The sequence below is a fragment of the Podarcis bocagei genome (genome assembly GCF_964188305.1).
Source record: "Podarcis bocagei genome assembly, chromosome: 13".
In the NCBI taxonomy this organism is placed as follows: domain Eukaryota; kingdom Metazoa; phylum Chordata; class Lepidosauria; order Squamata; family Lacertidae; genus Podarcis; species Podarcis bocagei.
In genome coordinates, this window is record NC_138138.1 from 52,645,347 (window position 1) to 52,665,072 (window position 19,726).

The 19,726-nt window shown below is 48.0% G+C and overlaps 1 protein-coding gene across 5 annotated transcripts; it reads left to right on the forward strand.

Moving 5' to 3' along the window:
* The first annotated feature begins 9,182 nt into the window (after positions 1-9,182).
* HES7 (hes family bHLH transcription factor 7) lies at positions 9,183-17,866 on the forward strand. Of its 5 annotated transcripts, none has more exons than XM_081168226.1 (4): positions 9,183-9,345; positions 13,569-13,664; positions 14,858-14,963; positions 16,276-17,866. In XM_081168226.1, exons 1-4 carry the CDS (start codon positions 9,313-9,315, stop codon positions 16,665-16,667), a joined length of 627 nt encoding a protein of 208 aa, XP_081024352.1. In that variant the 5' UTR covers positions 9,183-9,312; the 3' UTR covers positions 16,668-17,866. The 5 variants fall into 5 exon arrangements, with proteins under 5 accessions (XP_081024352.1, XP_081024351.1, XP_081024353.1 ...); XM_081168225.1 differs by having other exon boundaries at positions 9,184-9,354; XM_081168227.1 differs by having other exon boundaries at positions 9,188-9,354; positions 14,858-14,945.
* The last annotated feature ends 1,860 nt before the right edge of the window (positions 17,867-19,726 follow it).

Here is a 19,726-nt window from a genome sequence, read left to right on the forward strand (position 1 = left end):
TCAATTAAAAAGAAGAAGATTGTGTTGTTTGCACTCACAGAAACATCTGTATCTGCAAAATGGGCTGCTCCCGGCAACCCAATATAGGTGTTAGTCATATTCAAAGTTAGATAGACCCGTCAAAATGAATGGACAGGAGTTATGTGTGTTAATTTCAGTGGGTCTACTCTGAGTTAGTAGTTAAAGGTAAAGGTAAAGGGACCCCTGACCATTAGGTCCAGTCGTGACAGACTCTGGGGTTGCGGCACTCATCTCACTTTATTGGCCGAGGGAGCCGGCGTACAGCTTCCGGGTCATGTGGCCAGCATGACTAAGCCACTTCTGGCGAACCAGAGCAGCGCATGGAAACGCCGTTTACCTTCCCACCGGAGTGGTACCTATTTATCTACTTGCACTTTGACGTGCTTTCGAACTGCTAGATTGGCAGAAGCAGGGACCGAACAACGGGAGCTCACCCCGTCATGGGGATTCGAACCACCAACCTTCTGATTGGCAAGTCCCCTTCAGGTCTAGCCCATGGGCATTGAATGGGGCAACATCTGGATGTGTGAAGGTTGTAATAAATCAACAAATACAGATGAAGCGCATATAAATAAAAACAAAAACGCTGTTGCATTGGCCGGGAATCGAACCCGGGCCTCCCGCGTGGCAGGCGAGAATTCTACCACTGAACCACCAATGCATCTGCCGTGCTCAATTTGTGCATCTGTCTCTATATACAAATTTTCATATTATTCCCTCCTCCACAAGCTGTTGTTGGTTCTCAAAATAAAAACATGGGCCGGGCCTGGAACTCATGCTATTCCACAACCCCAACCTCAGATGAGCTGGGGGAAGTTGGAGACTCTCTGCACACCCTCAGAGGCACTCTTGCCTTGCATTCAGCCAGCCTCCAGCACGTGACTCCAGCGCCAGGCCCTGAGCTTGCTCCACGCTTGTCCAAAGGCAGAGAGATTTTCTCCACTTTTCCTTCCAGATTGGGCTGGGTGTGAGTAGAAGGGGGGGGGGGACCCTGGGAAACCCTTCCACACGCCAAGGTGTCAATGACCTCCTGGGCTTCGCCTGCTCTTTGATGGGCCTGGAGGCCACACGAGCCGCCACACCCCCAGGCGCCTGCCAAAAAACTCCCCCTGGGGTGTGTCATAAACAGGGGGAGGGGGTGAGAGAGAGGGTGGAAGGTATTCCAAGAAACAAAAGAATCAAACATACACGTTGTGCACATGTGTGGTGTACTCTGCACATGCTCAGAGGCACACTGTTCTTCACTAATCAGCAGCAACCCATGCGCATATATTAGATAGATAGATAGATATCTTTATTGTCATTGTCCCATACAGAACAAAATTGAAAAACTATATAAAACATTCAAAACCCCCTAAAAACTCTGAAACCCCATTTTAAAATGCACTATACTATAAAATACACTATACTATAAAATACACTATACTATAGAGACCCCTTATGCTGCATTTAGAACCAGAATTGCATTTGCGTAGAAACTGTTTCTCAGTTTCTTATTGTGTTAAGAATCGGATTTAGTTGTTTGTTTTTACATCACAGATAGAATATTAACAATACAGTGGTACCTTGGGTTACATACGCTTCAGGTTACATACGCTTCAGGTTACAGATTCCACTGGCCCCACTAGTTAAGAACTTTGCTTCAGGATGAGAACAGAAATCATGGTCTGGCGGAGTGGCAGCAGCAGGAGGCCCCATTAGCTAAAGTGGTGCTTCAGGTTAAGAACAATTTCAGGTTAAGAATGGACCTTCAGAACGAATTAAGTACTTAACCCAAGGTACCACTGTACTCGCAATATCCGTGATGGCGTTCAGCGTAAAAAGTGCCTCTATGGCAGGCACCCCCAAACTCGGCCCTCCAGATGTTTTGGGACTACAACTCCCATTATCCCTAGCTAACAGGACCAGTGGTCAGGGATGATGGGAACTGTAGTCCCAAAACAGTTAGAGGGCCAAATTTGGGGATGCCTGCTCTATGGTCTTTTAAATGTGTCTGGCTTGTTGGCTTGTTTCATTCTCGCTTTTTAAAAATTACGTATATTGTGTTTTCCTTTTTTGTATATTTTTAACGTTGGAAACCATGCTGTTTAATAAAACCCAGTTTTAATGGGAGACGTAGGATGGATGAGACCCGGCTCAGAGTTGGAACCATTAAAAGCTAGGACTTAAATTGCTTTAGACCCATTTGTTTCAATGGGTCTGACTTCGATTAGGTCTGATTTTGATTATAGCTTATTATTCGTAAGTGGCGCATTTGCGACCTTCAGAAACATCCCTCTGTATAGACAGGAAAATAAATAAATAAAATCCCATCTCAGGAAGCAGGAAACCTGCTTGCTTTTTAGAACATATTTGCGCAGCATCACCGCCAAACGCTGGGAATTTTCCTTCATCAAAGGACCCATCCAGCTGTTTTCAACGGCGCATTGGTGGTTCAGTGGTAGAATTCTCGCCTGCCACGCGGGAGGCCCGGGTTCGATTCCCGGCCAATGCAACGCACCTTTTGTTTTAATGGTCCCAGTTCTCCCCACACCTAATGTTCCCCCCACCCCGCCTCACATGCTTCTTTCTTTCTTTCTTTCTTTCTTTCTTTCTTTCTTTCTTTCTTTCTTTCTTTCTTTCTTTCTTTCTTTCTTTTATTAACTTTATTAATCCGGTCATTCTCTTTGTGCCTGTTTGCAGAAGCAAGGAGATTAAGTAAAATAAAAAAAAAATCTTTTTAAAACTGCCTGTTTGAGATTTATATTTATTCTCCGTTCTAGTCAGCAAAAAAGGAAAAAGAAAAGATGAAGTTGCATTGGCCGGGAATCGAACCCGGGCCTCCCGCGTGGCAGGCGAGAATTCTACCACTGAACCACCAATGCCTCCTTAAGAAAGCCTTCTCTCCGCATCCTTTTTGCAGCCGCTCCACTATGTCGCTCTCTTCCATCCCTCTTCCATTTGCAAGAGGCGCCTTGCAATTCACTTGCAAAATTGGGTGGGAGGTAGAGTAGAACGTGGAAAGATATTGATAGCAACACTAATCGGTTGAAAGTGCAGAGTTGCTCAGATTCCAAAAGGAAAGTAAAAAAGAAAGAGGGGGTGGAAGTTGCACCCACATTAAAAATAAAATAAAAATAGCTCGCACCGTCCAGCACCAACATCTCATCTTTTTAGCAGTGGGATCTAGTGGTCAAAGCGCTGGTTTTTGTTTTTTTTAAAAAAAACAACACCATCTCAACTTGGCCATGGAGCTTCGCCACTACCTCTCTTTCTTAAAAAAAAATAAATCCAAAATTAAAGCAAAACATATTATCCAGAAACATATCATCCTTATTTCCCCCCCATTTTTCCTCCCTCCCCCCGACTTCCCTCAGTTCCATTCTTTGATTTCTCTGAGAATGCTGTTTTCTGCATGTTACAAAGTTGTCTAGATCCTCAAATTATTTAGCTGATTATTACCAATGAAAAGTTTGTGAGTGTTTATTCAAAACCTGCCAAGGAGTCCAGTTCGCTTTGTTGCCTCTTCAAATACTTTGTCAAGGGTTCCCATTCATCCTTAAAGTCACAGTTATCCTTGTCCCGTAGCTTATGTGTCAGTTTTGCCAGTTCTGCCACTGCCTCTCAGCCTAACCTACAAATGTTTCCATATTTTAATGTTGTATTTTAATCTTGTTTTTAAGTTGTATTCGTTCAGCTTGTTTTTATTATTGCTTGTTAGCCGCCCTGAGCCTGGCCTTGGCTTGGGGAGGGCAGGGTATAAATAAAAATTATTATTTTTATTATTATTAACCTACCTCGCAGGGTTGTTGTTGAACGGGGGGAAATGGCTTCGGAGAAGAAGGTGGGACATGATTGCAATAAGTACCATAAATAAATAAACACACTTCCGCCCCCTAAGGAGAGCAGAGGGTGGTCCTTAGTGATTCTGGGAGTTTGATCCGGAGATGTGATGCGCAAGCCCATAAACCAAGGGCCCAAATGGGACCCTGGGAGGTTGCAGCCGGGAGGTGAGAAAAATTCCGATTCCTTCCTCTCCAGCCAGCCAGCTATAAACTCATTATCAAAGCCCAGGTGGGGCAGTAATTCACTGCAGCCCTTTCTCTCTGCAGGGCTTTCAGGGGATTGCTAAAGAATTTGTCAGGAATTCGAAATGCTAAAATCGAAGGCAGTCATCCTTGTTTTTGCTTCTGTGCTGAATGAAAGGGATCTTGCAAGTGGAGGAGAGAAATCCTACCTATATATTCCCCCCTTCCGCCAGTGCCGGATTTACGTATAATAATAATAATAATAATAATAATAATAATAATAATAATAATAATAAATAAATTTTATTTATATCCTGCCCTCCCCAGCCAAGGCCGGGCTCAGGGCGGCTAACAAGCATTAATAAAAACAAGTTGGATGAATACAACTTAAAAACAAGATTAAAATACAACATGGAAACATTGAAACATTAAAATGCAGCCTCATCACAGGAGGGGAAAGGAAAAAATAAAGAGAGGGAGGGAATCAAATTGGCTCCAAGCCAAAGGCCAGGCAGAACAACTCCGTCTTACAGGCCCTGCGGAAAGAAATCAGATCCTGCAGGGCCCTGGTCTCATGACGCAGAGCGTTCCACCAGGCTGGAGCCAGCATTGAAAAGGCCCTGCTTCTGGTTGAGGCTAATCTGACTTCCTTAGGGCCCCGGACCTCTAGGGTGTTGCCATTTATGGACCTTAAGGTCCTCCGTGGGGCATACCAGGAGAGTCGGTCCCGTAGGTACGAGGGTCCTAGGCCATGAAGGGCTTTAAAGGTCAAAAGCAGCACCTTAAATCTGACCCTGTACTCCACCGGGAGCCAGTGCAACTGGTAAAGCACTGGGTGAATATGCTCCCATGGCAGAGACCCCGTGAGGAGCCTCGCTGCAGCATTCTGCACCTGCTGGAGTTTCTGGGTCAGCTTCAAGGGCAGCCCCGCGTAGAGCGAATTACAGTAGTCAAGCCCGGAGGTGACCGTCGCATGGATCACTGTGGCCAGGTCGGGGCGGGAAAGGGAAGGGACCAACTGCTTGATGCGGAGAAGGTGGGAAAATGTCACTAAAAATGTCACTATAGTTAAACAAGCTATAGCTTAGGGCCCCGCTCTCTCGGGGCCCCCCATAAAAAAATTAAAGGAAAAAAACAACTGGATGTAGATTTCCAAAATATAAGATAAAAAACAAATAAAATAAAACCTGCATACAGCAACAGCGTTTTGTGTTGTGTAGACACCAGTGATGTAAGTCACGGGCCCCGCCTGCTAGCCTGCTCCCTAAAATATCACTGGTTTGCTCCTTTCTATATAGAGGGTGCCTACATTCTGCATGGACTTTGCATTCTCCATGGACTTCTCAACAATTACTTTGTTAAAATACGTATTTTGTTATGTGCAAATGGCTTGAGATCCCCTTTAGGTCCATCAATTACCATATAGCATATATTCAACACAAAAAACAGTGACAATTTGTTGTTGGCAAAGGACAGCTGGACATATAAAGGGCCCCATTACCTTCAGTAGCTGAGGGCCTCATCAAACCTAAATCCGGCCCTGTTCCCAACGCACACAAATTGGCAAAACCCTTCGCAATTTCCCTTAATTCTGCACACCTCTTCCTCACCCCCCCCCCCACTTCATTTTCGAAAAGTAGAATTGTAGAGCTGGAAAGGAAACCCCCCCCCCCAGTCATCTAGCCCTACGTCCTGCGATGCAGGAATCAGAGGTGAGCACCCAGAATTTATTAGTCCCCTTTCTCACACAAAGAACTGCCTATCTCACAGGGTTGTTGTGTAGTGTGTTGGAGTGGGTGCTAAGCGCTTTGGGCAGTGTAGTCTAACAGACATCAGTATTTCTTCCTTCCAACATATCAGGGGGTTGTCTGTGCTCTTTCCCTTGAAAAATAAACCCCTTTTGCCGTTTTTTTGACCCCTCCTGCGTCTCTCTGCTTTCACGCCAAATTTCAGGGCCTATTTTACTGGTCCCCATTTGGCAGACTTTCACAGTTCCTGATGTGTGGGGTGGCATGGGGTGGGGATGGGGGGGGTAATGACTTTCCCCCACAGCTGGCGTTGGTCCTACTTCCCCCAACCACCACATTCCCTAGTCTCCATTAACATTTCCCACTCCTGCTTAATTGTTGTTGTTGTTTAGTCGTTTAGTCATTTAGTCGTGTCCGACTCTTTGTGACCCCCTGGACCAGAGCACGCCAGGCACTCCTGTCTTCCACTGCCTCCCGCAGTTTGGTCAAACTCATGCTGGTAGCTTCGAGAACACTGTCCCACCATCTCGTCCTCCGTCGTCCCCTTCTCCTTGTGCCCTCCATCTTTCCCAGCATCAGGGTCTTTTCCAGGGACTCTTCTCTTCTCATGAGGTGGCCAAAGTATTGGAGCCTCAGCTTCAGGATCTGTCCTTCCAGTGAGCACTCAGGGCTGATTTCCTTCAGAATGGAGAGGTTTGTTCTTCTCGCAGTCCAGGGGACTCTCAAGAGTCTCCTCCAGCACCAGAATTCAAAAGCATCCATTCTTCAGCGATCAGCCTTCTTTATGGTCCAGCTCTCACTTCCATACATCACTACTGGGAAAACCATGGCTTTAACCATACGGACCTTTGTTGGCAAGGTGATTTCTCTGCTTAATTAATGGGCTTAATAAGAGGTGCCGGGGCTCAAGCACCCCCCCTCCACCGTCCCCCCCCCCAGTTCTACACTAGTCAAACGCCCCTTTCCCCCAAACCCAGATGGGTCACAGGAAGGACTTGGGGTTGTTTAGTGATGAGGTGAAAGCACTCTGTGCGCGCCCAGTGACACGGATGAGTGGAAAGCATTCCGCGCATGCTCATAGACCATGGGTAGGCAAACTAAGGCCCGGGGGCCGGATCCGGCCCAATTGCCTTCTAAATCTGGACCACGGATGGTCTGGGAAAAATTTTGCTGGCCCCTGTGACATAGACCAAGAGTCAGCAAACTGTTTCAGCAGGGGGCCGGTCCACTGTCCCTCAGAGCTTGTGGGGGAGCGGACTATATTTTGGAGGGGGGGAAATGAACGAATTCCTATGCCCCACAAATAACCCAGAGATGCATTTTAAACAAAAGCACACATTCTACTCATGTAAAAACATGCAGATTCCCGGACCATCCATGGGCTGGATTTAGAAGGCGATTGGGCCGGATCCGGCCCCTGGGACTTAGTTTGCCTATCCATGACACAGACTATCTACATGACCGTGACTGTCTCCTATTGTGGTCTCTCCTTCCTTGGAGGTTTATAAGCAGAGGTCGGATGGCCATCTGTCATGGATGCTTTAGCTGAGATTCCTGTAATTTAGGGGGTTGGACTAGATGACCCTGGGGTCCCCTCCAACTCAACAATTCTACGATTCTATGCTTCAAACAGCAGTGCTGGCAGGTGACCCCTGGCTCTGATTCCGCCCACCATTTTCTCGGAATATGAGGCCTTTTCTTCTTCAGGGGCCTTTTATCAGCTAGCGGCTTCCCAACAGGGGGAATCGACTGGCAGGATCCACCCCCCCTCCCTAAGCATGGAAGAGATGCCAGAAAGGGAAAGGCTTAACTGGGTGATTTTTACAGACTGGTATAGAAATATCGGGACTTGTGGGTAGGAAGGTGGGAATATCTAAATTAATGGTTCTTATTAGTCTGAGTAGCACCGAGTTAAAAGAGGAATGTAAATGGGTAAAACTGACGGTAACTGCAGCCAAACCGGTTATAGCAAGTAACTGGAAAAATGCAGAAGAGCTAGGGGTGAACCAATGGAGGAAAAAACTGAATAATATTATAATTTTAGAATATCTAACTGTGAAGATACACAGAATGAAAGGGTTTAAGGTCAGTGAGAAAGAGGAGGATTGGTTTGAGAAGATATTGAATTATTTGGGTGGGTTTGAACAATTTGGGGCAATCAAAATGTTGAAAGTTAAATAAACCATGTGGATGGAGGAGTATTAACGTATATAAAATATGGTTGATTTGAATATGTTATTATTGATTATGTATACCCAATGTCTCAGTCGCCTGGGGGGTTTCACTGTTTGTGTTATGGTTGTTGGTAAAAAAATAAACATTTTAAACATTTTTTAAAAACTGGGTGATTTTTAAAATAATAATAATAATATAATTGTAGAATTGGAAGGGACCCCAAGGGTCATCTAGTCCAACCCTCTGCAAGGCAGGTATTTAAAGGCAGTGGTGGTGGTGGTGGGGTAGACAGCACACTGGCAACGAATCATTTCACACATGTATGACACACAAAACCACCTGCTTTTTCATTTCAGAAACTAAGCCCTTTCCCTTACACTGCCATGACAACCACCGAACTAACTGCTTTGGATCTGAACCAAAACAGCTCTGAAAGTGCATTCCAGAAGTCAGATTCTTATTTTTGTTCTCTCTTTTTTAAAATTGGATTTATTTGGAGAAATATCTCCACCTTAGAAGAATTGGAACTCGCTCCTGTGGCTTAACCAAAAGGCCAAAACATTCAGCAATAACACACACACACACACACACAAAGACACACTCCTCGTTTTACAAGATTTTACAGTCACGACTGAGCGAGAAAGCTCAGATCACAGAGACTCTGGGTTCATTTCTTCGCCTTGCTTTTGCTTAAAATGAACCCCGCAAACCCAGCACCATCTGTAACTGAAAATCTGGGGGGTGGGGAGGGGAGATAATCAAAGATGACATGCATGTAAACAGATTAAAACATTGGCAGGATTATTGTAATAACCTGCAGTTTCATGGGAGTATATATTTAAAGAAGATGAATAAATGAGCATATTAAGTTAATTTGGATACACAGACTAGATTAACAATAAATTTAAGGAGCCGTAGAAAGAGGGGGAAGGAAGCCAAGTTTTGAAATGTCCAAATGATTGAAAAATTAGGGAAGTGTATAAAGTTGAAAAGTATAATTTAATTTAAAAGAAAAAAGTTGACATGCAAATTATTGCAACCCACTCTGAGCCAAGCCAATCTGATGGTGATCCCTTCCAGTACTTTGGGGGAAGGAGGTACTGACTGCTTGTGAAAGTTTTAACATTTGGGTGTCCCGTCCCCTCCCCCCCCACATTTCACACCCATAGAGTGTGTGCGCGCGCGGGCGCGCGCGTGCTGCTGAAAGGGACGGATCAAACTCACTCCCCCAGATGTGTGCTGCGCCTGACGCGGGTCATTAAAAGAGGAGGAGGAGGGAAAGGAGGGCGGGGGTCGCTGGCTCACTTTGACCATCGTCCCCGGGGGGAAAGGCAGGCTTGCCAGGAGAGAGCCCGGAGGCGATGGTGACTACGGAGAGCTCCGAGCCAGGAGGGGTGAGAAAGGTATATGGGCTGCATCAGGGGAAGGAAAGTGGGGGGCAGGGGTTTTTTTGGGGGGGCTCAGCGTAGACAGCTAAGAGGGTGGGTGTGTATGGAGGATTGACCCAGAGAAAGTGGATCTATAATCTATCTATCTATCATCTATCTATCTATCATCTATCTATCTATCTATCTATATCTATCTTTCATCTATCTATCTATCTTTCATCTGTCTATCTTTCATCTATCTATCTGTCTATCATCTATCTATCTATCTATCTATCTATCTATTTATCATCTCTATCTATCTATCTATCTATCTATCTTTCATCTATCTTTCATCTATCTATCTATCTATCTATCTATCTATCATCTATCTATCTATATCTATTTATCATCTCTATCTATCTGTCTATCATCTATCTATCTATCTATCTATCTATCTATCTATCTGTCTGTCTGTCTGTCTGTCTGTCTATCTATCTATCTATCTATCTATCTACCTATCTATCTATCTATCTATCTATCTATCTATCTATCTATCTATATCTATTTATCATCTCTATCTATCTATCTATCTATCTATCTATCTATCTAATCTATCCATCCTTCAAGGAGCTCAATGTGGTCCTCTCCATTTTGTCCCTACAACCCCGAGGTAGGTTGGGCTGACCGGGTGCCACCGGCCCAGGGTCACCCGGCAGCTGAGTGGGAGGATTTGAACCCAGCTCCTCGCCTACGCACCGCCATCCAGGCTCGCCTGGCGCTGCTGCTGCGCCCCGCCGGCTCCCACCAACCCTGGCCATTGGCCACACTCCGGGAATTACCCGGGGATGGGGGGGGGGGGACGCAGATCTTCCCCACCCCGGAAAGAGAGGACCGGCTCCTTAGCCACAGAAGCGCGCTGGTTTGCTCTGTGTGGTCTTTTCTGGAGGGAGGTGTGCGGAGATGGCGCGCGCCCTGCTGGGCGCATCTCTTGCGCAAGGGCTGCGCGCGGATCAGGGGAGGGGACGGCGTTCGGGATCGGGGGTGACAGGAGCCGTGGAGCCCCACACTTGCGCCTTGGCTACCCCCCTGAAGGAAGAACTCGCCCTCTGCCCTTCCCTGGGGGGCGCCTGGCTCGGCTTGGTGGACTTTTTTTGGAGAGGATTTAAAATAAATATATCCTCCATCCAGGCACTTGGCTGAGGTTTTGATCTTGGCCACCATGAATTTATTGAGCTGTGAGATTTGATTGTCTTTAAATGTTTGTCTTGTAATGTTTTGAATTTGTGTTGTTTTGTTGCTGGCGTCTCCTGGGGGCGGCGGGGCGGAATAGAATAAATGAATGAATGAGTATATCAGTTTTGCAGCAGCGCAGACCACTCTCCCCCTTTCTTCTTGCACGGGTGCGTCACAATACTGTACACACACAGGGAGTAGTCCCACTGAATGGAGCTAAGCTCGCCGTGCCCTTAATTTCCAATGGGTATACTCTTGAGTAGGACTAACTTTCGCTGCAACCCTCAGGAGCTTATATCTTGTGCCAGGGCGCTGAGTCCGCGGTGAAAGTGCCGGCATTAGCTACGGAAAACATACAGACGGTCATCGCAATAATTAACAAACAACAACGCCAACACGTGATGCTCTGAAACAAAGTAACGTGTGTATATATCGGAGGAGGGGGGAGTATTTATTTTTTTTTGCCTGTTCGGTGGTTGTGCCAAAAGGAGTTGCATAATTTGCAGGAAGGACCTGCAAAATGATCTTTTGTTTTCTTATAACTGGGCGAAATAATTTCACGTGCAATATGGCAAACTTTTCTTAATGCTGTCTCTAAAGGCCTGGCGGGTTTTCGATCTGATGGGATGCAGTTTGGGGCTGGTTTCAATTCAAGGGAGAATTGAAAGGGTGGGGCGAGGAAAGCGATTCTGCAACAAGCCAAGAAGTTGCAAATTCTTCCAGGCAGAAAAAAGTCCTGGCTGCTCCCGGCCCCTCCCATTTTACCAGGGGAGGCGGGAGGGAGGGGGCTTTATGGGAATTGCTTCCTGGGCATTTGGGAAGGGGGCGGTTTTCAAGTAGGATCGGGGAGGGCTCAGCTGAAGGAGAAAGTGTGTTCCTTATCTAGTGGATTTTGCAGAATGTTACGGCTAAAATCTGGGTGCAAGGCTGCTCTGCCACCCAGCTCGTCGGACTAGGTCCGCGGGTCCCTGCGGAGGAAAATGAGCTCAGCCGGAGACAGGAAGATGCCTGACCTGGGGCAGGAGGCAGCTGTGATGGGCAGAATATCAAGGAAGCCGCAGATGCGTTTTAGATTTGCCCCCACATTAGATAAAGAACAACGGATTTCACATTAATGCTCTGATGCTCGACACATTTTATTTAATTTCATAAAATTGATACACCGCTTCATTGAAAAACAAACAGGCAAACAAACAAACAAACCCACCTCAAAGTGGTTTGCAGCTGGAATAAAATAATACAATTATGGGTGAGAACAACTATTTAAAACATTCAACAATTTAAAATTGGCGATAAACTAAAAAACAAAAACAAAATCCAAAACAGATGAAAACAGGCAGGTCAAAATTCTACCTAACCAGGTAAAGGTAAAGGGACCCCTGACCATTAGGTCCAGTCGTAGCTGACTCTGGGGTTGCGGCGCTCATCTCGCTTTACTGGCCGAGTGTACAGCTTCCGGGTCATGTGGCCAGCATGACTAAGCCACTTCTGGCGAACCAGAGCAGCGCACGGAAACGCCGTTTACCTTCCCGCCGGAGTGGTACCTATTTATCTACTTGCACTTTGACGTGCTTTCGAACTACTAGGTTGGGCAGGCTTGCTTAAACCCAAAGGCTTTGAGCAGGCACCAAGAAGAACAGAGCTGTGTGGATTTTGACAGAAACCTTTTCAAGAAAGCAGGCCTGCGATCCCAGCCTGATGTTAATGTCGAGGTTACAGGGTTTGGTTCCCTTTTTGAATGTGAAATGAAGGGCCATTCATCCTAGAAAAAATAGCATCCTCCCACACACAGCTATTTGCCTCGCTGCCTCTAGGAGGCAGCAAAAGCGCTACCTACTGCTGTGCCTGCGCGGAGGGGGTGGGCGGACGGGACGATGACAGACTCACTTCATCCAGTGCCGGATTTATGTATAAGCTAAACAAGCTATAGCTTAGGGCCCCACTCTCTTGGGGGCCGCCAAAAAATTCAAAGGGGAATTCCCCCCCAAATATAAGATAAAAAACAAATAAAACCTACATACAGCAACAGTGTTTTGTGTTAATGGGCCCCGCCTGCTAGCCTGCTCCCTAAAATATCACTGGTTTGCTCCTTTCTATATATAGGGTGCCTACATTCTGCATGGACTGATTGCAGGGCAACATGGGCAAATGGCTTGAGATATCTAGGTAAAGGTAAAGAGACCCCTGACCATTAGGTCCAGTCGTGGCCGACTGGGGTTGCGGCACTCATCTCGCTTTACTGGCCGAGGGAGCCGGCGTACAGCTTCCGGGTCATGTGGCCAGCAAGACTAGGCCGCTTCTGGCGAACCAGAGCAGCGCACAGAAACACCGTTTACCTTCCCACCGGAGTGGTACCTACTTATCTACTTGCACTTTGATGTGCTTTCGAGTTGCTAGGTTGGCAGGAGCAGGGACTGAGCAACGGGAGCTCACCTGTCGTGGGGATTCAAACCGCCGACCTTCTGATCGGCAAGTCCTAGGCTCTGTGGTTTAACCCACAGCGCCACCCGCATCTCTTTAGATATCTATTAGGCCCATAAATGATCATAGAGCATATAGTCAACACACAAAACAGTGACAATTTGTTGTTGACAAAGGACCGCTGGACATATAAAGGGCCCCGTTACCTCCAGTAGCTGAGGGCCTCATCAAACCTAAATGCGGCCCTGGCTCCATCCAACCTAGAAAATTTGCCTGCCTGGTGGGATAAGGAGTGGAATAGAGAGAGGGGGCATTGTAGCATCCAAAATGGGGGGGGTGAGGGGAGGAGAGGGGGCTGACAAGGAGCAAGGTGACCATTGGCCCCATTCAGCTCTGTGTTGTCTTCACTACCCCCAACCCTTTTTTGGGGGTGGGGTAGTTGATGGGTACATTTGGAGAACTAAGAAACTTCTTGGCACAACCTCTTCATGGGAAGGGAGGATCCTGCTCTGCAACGGAGTGTATCAGTGCCTATCTATCAAAGCGGCTGCCCACCCCACCCAGGGGTCAACCCCCCCAATTGTTTGTCTATTCAGATGCTGAAGCCCCTGGCGGAGAAGCGTCGCCGCGACCGCATCAATCGGAGCCTGGAGGAACTGCGCCTGCTGCTTCTGCAAAGGACCCACAGCCAGGTCAGTGAGGAGGTGCCCCCTGCAGCCAGCCTGCCCCTCCTGCTCCCCACAGCCCCCCCATCCCATTCCCTGCAAGTCCTAGCTAGGACTTCTCCCTGAGAACATAACCGCTGCCGTTTGGGATAGTGTCAGACCCGTGGGTCTGCGTTAACTTTGTGGCCTTCCGATTTCCCAAGGAGGCCTTAGCGCTAATTGAACCCCCTTAAAGTGCATTGAAGTGGATTGTGCGTTTATTTCTTCAACTGCCAGCAGGTGGAGCTATTGCTCTACATGACTCTGCTCTAAAAGGAAGGCTTTGCTTAAAAGGAATTGGCAGAGAAATAGGTGGCCCCCGGAGACTTGATCAGGTATTCTCTACCGTTATTCCTGTCTTGTCTATCCTGTCCATGTTCCCCAAGAGTAAGTTGGCACTTGCGCAGTGATTTGCAAAATCCCTGTTGTTGGTTAGCAGCAGTGGATCCTGGGTGGGGTGGGGGGTCAGCAAGGCGAGAAGGATCTGCACGTGGGAGGTGTCCTTCGCTGTCCCAGCCCTCCCTAGCATAGCTGTCAACCGTCCCTTATTTGGCGGGAAAGTCCCTTATCCCAGCGCTGTGTCCCACTGCTGTCCCTTATTGATGATGTCCCTTAAATTTCCCGGGTTTCAAAGGAAGCAGCTCCTCTCCCTCCCTCCCTGCTGGCCAGGGAGGAGGGAGGCTCCAACTGGGTTGCTTGGCTGCGTTGCTCACCCAATAAGGAGTCTGAGAACGACTGGGGGGTGGAGCTTGCATGCCTTGTGCCAATCAAATCGGCCGTGTTGCCTGGGGACTCGCCTTTGCTCAGCGCTTCCCAGCGGAGAGGTGACAGTGGTTTCCCTTGCTGCATCCCCTTTGCCGGGTTGCTGCGCTGTGGGAACCACCGTTTGAGGCTTCGTTTGGCTGCTGGCTGGACTTTCTGCCTTTGGCTCGGAGGGGCTCAGAAGTTGAACACACCTGTGCTTGGAAAATCCCTTATTTTGGCTGCTGATCCCTTATTTCCGAGGCTGCTGGTCCCTTATTTTCAAATCTGTAAGTTGACAGCTATGCTCCCTAGACCTGCCGATAGCTGAACCCGGGACTGTCAGCACGCTGATCCGTCGCTCTGCCCCCTAGCCACTGCCTATTCCCTGCAAAAGTTTCCCCTTCAGCCCCCTTCTTCTCGGGTCTCTTTCTTTACAGACTCTGAAGAACCCCAAGGTGGAGAAAGCAGAGATCCTGGAGATTGCTGTAGGATACCTGCGGGAGATGAACGCAGCTAAACCCCAGGGTACAAATGACCTTCATGGTGGGCGCTGGGGGGCGTGTATGTGGCTATATCAGAGAGACCTGGGTAGGCCAGGTCCGTGAGAGTGTTTGTGAGTTGCTCGAATACTTTGCTCCCTGTTCTTCAATGCATGGGGAGTCCCCATTCTCACCTTGCCAAAGCCAGAAATTTCCACACCCACCCTCCATCCAGACAAGGATGCTGAGGGAGGGACAGAGATGGGCGTGGCCTGGGCAGTGGGAGGAGCTTAAGAGTCCCGAGGGCCAGGTGGGGAGGCCCAGAGGGCTGCACCCACCTCCTGAGTGTTTTGAATGTTGCAGATAGTAGGAGAGGACATCTTGATTAAATATTATCCTTCCTCACTCACACTAGTGAGTTAGTAGCAGAGTACATTCCCCAGTATGTAGCACAAAGCTAGTTGGTTGATTCATTTGAATCTCTTTACTTAAGAGGGACGCGGGTGGTGCTGTGGGTTAAACCACAGAGCCTAGAGCTTGCCAATCAGAAGGTCGGCAGTTTGAATCCCCGCGATGGAGTGAGCGCGCGTTGTTCGGTCCCTGCTCCTGCCAACCTACCAGTTTGAAAGCACACCAGTGCAAGTAGATAAATAGGTACCACTCTGGCGGGAAGGTAAACGGTGTTTCCGTGCGCTGCTCTGGTTCGCCAGAAGCGGCTTAATCATGCTGGCCACATGACCCGGAAGCTGTACGCCAGCTCCCTCGGCCAGTAAAGCGAGATGAGTGCCGTAACCCCAGAGTCGGCCACGACTGGACCTAATGGTCAGGGGTCCCTCTACCTTTACTTAAGCAGTCCAATCTGGCTTTGTCCAGCTTGGGTTTGTTCCTGGCAAATTCCCCTTTTATCCCCTCTCGAAAAGAATAAAGGCGCAACCGCCTTCTTTGAAAAGTAACAACAAGAAGCTTACTCGCATTCAGCTCGCCGTAGGTTCCCTGAAGGCAGGTTTTAGCTTGGAGTTACAGAAGAGCCCGTGTGTTGCTGGCTGAGAGCCAGCAGACAGCAAAATATGCCAGTATCAGAAGTGAGCAGCGAAAGAGGAAGGTGGCTGCGTGTCTGGCCCTTTTACGGGGTCTTCCGGGGCCACGCCCATCTACCTGGCAGAGGGAACATCCCCCTGTCTGCGTCCACTCTAGGCAAACAGGAAGTGTTGGACTTGACTGCTTAGGTTCCATCCCACGCTGGTTCTATGGACTCTAGAGCCACAGCCTTGCAGAGTTGAGATCTAGCCCGACTCCCTGCAAGGCTGTGGAGACCCACCTCCCTAGGGTTTGAGTGACCAGCCTTCTCCCTGGCTCCCCAATTCTGCCCCCTCCAGGAGCCGACCCCTCGGAAGACGGGACCCTCCAGACCTGCTACATGATGGGCTTCCGGGAGTGTCTCCTGGGTCTCGCCGCTTTCATCCAGCAAACCCACCCGTCCGTCCAAAGCCACCTGCTGGACACATTGCACCTCTACCTGGCCTCCAAGCCGGAGCCCCAGAGCCAAGACTGGACCCTCGCCGTCTTCTCTCCTAGCCCTTCGCTGGAGGAATCGCCTCCCCGGACCCCCGAGGGCTTCTGCTCCCCCGTGAAGCCGCTGAGCGAATCCTTACAGAGCCCAGACCCCGCTTGCTCCAGCGCGGGCCAACAGAGACACAGCCGAGACGCCGCCGCCTCAGCCAAGAGGATCCTGGCGCCTCCGTCGGCTTTCTGGAGGCCTTGGCCCTAGAGCACAAACACTCCTGCCCCCCACCCCCCTGCCCCAAACATTTATGTATGTAAATTTATATATATATATATATATATTATCTAATAAAACCTTTGTGATGGGATCACACTGCCGGGTGACTTTACAAGAGGATGGAGACGTCACCTTACGGCCTCAAGTGTAGCGCTCTCCTCTGAGAAAGGGAGATGGTTTCTTAGGGACTAGTAGCTTGGGCCTTCACCTAGTGACTGCTAGCATTTACACATTTAGAAATGAGGTTTTCATAGACTCAGAGTTGGAAGGGACCCAGAGGGTCATTTTTTGTTGTTTTTTGCTGTTGTTTTTACCCTCAACCAGCGGTTTGCAAATTGGGACTCCCAAGAGGACTTTGCAGGTAAGTGAAGAGTGGCCTGAGGGCTGCAACCTTTCCTACCACTGAGATGCTCTGCGGTGGGTGGGGGAAAAGTTGGGGCTCCCATCAGATTTCTCCCAGCTCTGGTGCTGAACTGCGAAAGCGGAAGAGCCTGTTTAAGGAAAGCCTTTTGCAAGTTGCGACCCGACGGGTAAGACTCAAAAGGAGCCGATCGGCTGCTTTGCTCAATTCTCAGTATCCTGGTCTTGCACAGGTAAGACATTGCTGTCTTGCGTAGGTAAGATGCCTTGTGGCAAAGGATCGTGGCCCAAGCAGGGTGCTTGTACAGAATGAATGGGAAACTCGGGGTCTTCCAGGACCCCCCAATTCCCATCACCCCCAAGACCACATGCCCCACTGCTTGGGACTCGTGGCAACAACACTCAGAGTCATAGGTTTTTCAGCTCTGTTTGCACCCTGTTAGGGTCTGTGGAGTGGAAGGGATTGTCTCTGAATGTAATATGCCAGAAATCTGATTTTCACATACCTGCATAAACACCCCGTCTCCTGTAGAATTTTAAGATTTGTTTGCTTTTGGATGTGTGTGTGAGTGGCTTGGATTACCAAGCCGGTGTCATTTGCAAACGTTTCATGACATGCCTGTTTGAAATCAAAACGAGTAATTTCCCCCCATTTAGGTTCGTTTAAAAAATATCTTTAATTTCTTTTTTTTTCTTTTTCTCCAAACTTTCAGGTATTATTATTATAAATAATATTTCCCACCGCACCCCCCCCCCCAGTTATGGCTTGTATTGGGATGTTTTTGGTTGCTTGTTTAAATAGTTCCTTGCGTTGAAATCTATATGCACCATGTAATAAAAATGTATTTCCTTTAAAAATATGTAGTGGGACTCATTCCTTTCTAGGGTTCTCCAGAAAATTTCCAAGACGTACATTTCCTCCCCCATGGAAAGGAAGACACATACGTATCAATAACTGTATAACAAGAAGTACCCGGTATTTATGTCTGAATCATTTTTGCGTGCTTTTTTTAAAGTGTACTTTTGGTGAAGTACAGTGGTACCTCGGGTTACGTACGCTTCAGGTTACAGATGCTTCAGGTTGCAGACTCTGCTAACCCAGAAGTAGTACCTCGGGTTAAGGACTTTGCTTCAGGATGAGAACAGAACTTGTGCTCCGGCGGTGCGGCAGCAGCAGGAGGCCCCATTAGCTAAAGTGGTGCTTCAGGTTAAGAACAATTTCAGGTTAAGAATGGACCTCCGGAACGAATTAAGTACTTAACCTGAGGTACCACTGTAGTGTGATGGAGAGGACTACTTCACCCAGAGTGTCTCCCTCATAATACAGGCAGCCCCCCCAAATTTATGCACATTCAATATGTGTGTGACTGTATATTTGCATTATGCCAAGCTTAGAAGTTATAAAGAAATCACTGAAATGTCACTAAAAGGGCAGGGCAAAAAATAATATTAAAAAAATTCCACTTCTATTCTGACCCCTGGATGGTTAAAACCACAACCTGAGAATATCAGTCTACACATCAGAGAGATAAAAGTGTTAGCTGATAGGTTGAAGCCGGGGTTCTCAAAGGGTGTAGCAAGTGTGGCAGGACAATCAAAGCAACATTTAAACATTTAGTGCAGTATAGTATTAAGATCAGGGACGCGGGTGGCGCTGTGGTCTAAACCACAGAGCCTAGGGCTTGCCGATTGGAAGGTTGGCGGTTCGAATCCCCGCGAGGGGTTGAGCTCCCCTTGCTCGGTCCCAGCTCCAGCCAACCTAGCAGTTCGAAAGCACGTCAAAGTGCAAGTAGATAAATGGGTACCACTCCAGCGGGAAGGTAAACGGCGTTTCTGTGTGCTGCTCTGGTTCGCCAGAAGCGGCTTAGTCATGCTGACCACATGACCCGGAAGCTGTACGCCGGCTCCCTCGGCCAACAAAGCGAGATGAGTGCCGCAACCCCAGAGTCGGCCATGACTGGACCTAATGGTCAGGGGTTCCTTTAGTATTAATACCAGAAAAGAGAACGGCTTCTTTGTGTGGATGAGGAAATGAGTGTCTCAAATTAGACCTACCGCATTTTTCGCTCTATAAGACACACCAGACCACAAGACGCACCTAGTTTTTGGAGGAGGAAAACAAGAAGAAAAATATTCTGAATCTCAGAAGCCAGAACAGCAAGAGGGATCGCTGCGCAGAGAAAGCAGCAATCCCTCTTGCTGTTCTGGCTTCTGGGATAGCTGCGCAGCCTGCATTCACTCCATAAGACGCACACACATTTCCCCTTACTTTTTAGGAGGGAAAAAGTGAGTCTTACAGAGCAATAAATACGGTAATATAAATGAGATTACTTGGCAAAAGCAAGCTCACATCTCTCACTGAGTTTGTATACATACTTAAGGTGCCTGTGTAATAGGCTCGTCCATAATTATATTTGGGGAATGATTCACGTTGCCAGTGCTTTTTTTTTCTGGGGGGACGCAGGGGTACACATTCCCCTAAAAATTTTGCGAATCTAAGTTGGGCCTTATGGAGGGGCCGCATTTCAATATGCGTAGGAAAATGAATCATAGAATCCTAGAGTTGGAAGAGACCACAAGGGCCATCGAGTCCAACCCCCTGCCAAGCAGGAAACACCATCAGAGCACTCCTGACATATGGTTGTCAAGCCTCTGCTTAAAGACCTCCAAAGTAGGAGACTCCACCA

Bases quoted from the DNA above. Each gene is read 5' to 3' on its own strand.
- HES7 (XM_081168225.1), top strand. From the start codon at position 9,313: ATGGTGACTACGGAGAGCTCCGAGCCAGGAGGGGTGAGAAAG. The intron at 9,355-13,568 runs GTATATGGGCTG...TTGTCTATTCAG, and splicing joins AGCCAGGAGGGGTGAGAAAG to ATGCTGAAGCCCCTGGCGGA. The intron at 14,964-16,275 runs GTGGGCGCTGGG...TGCCCCCTCCAG, and splicing joins GGGTACAAATGACCTTCATG to GAGCCGACCCCTCGGAAGAC.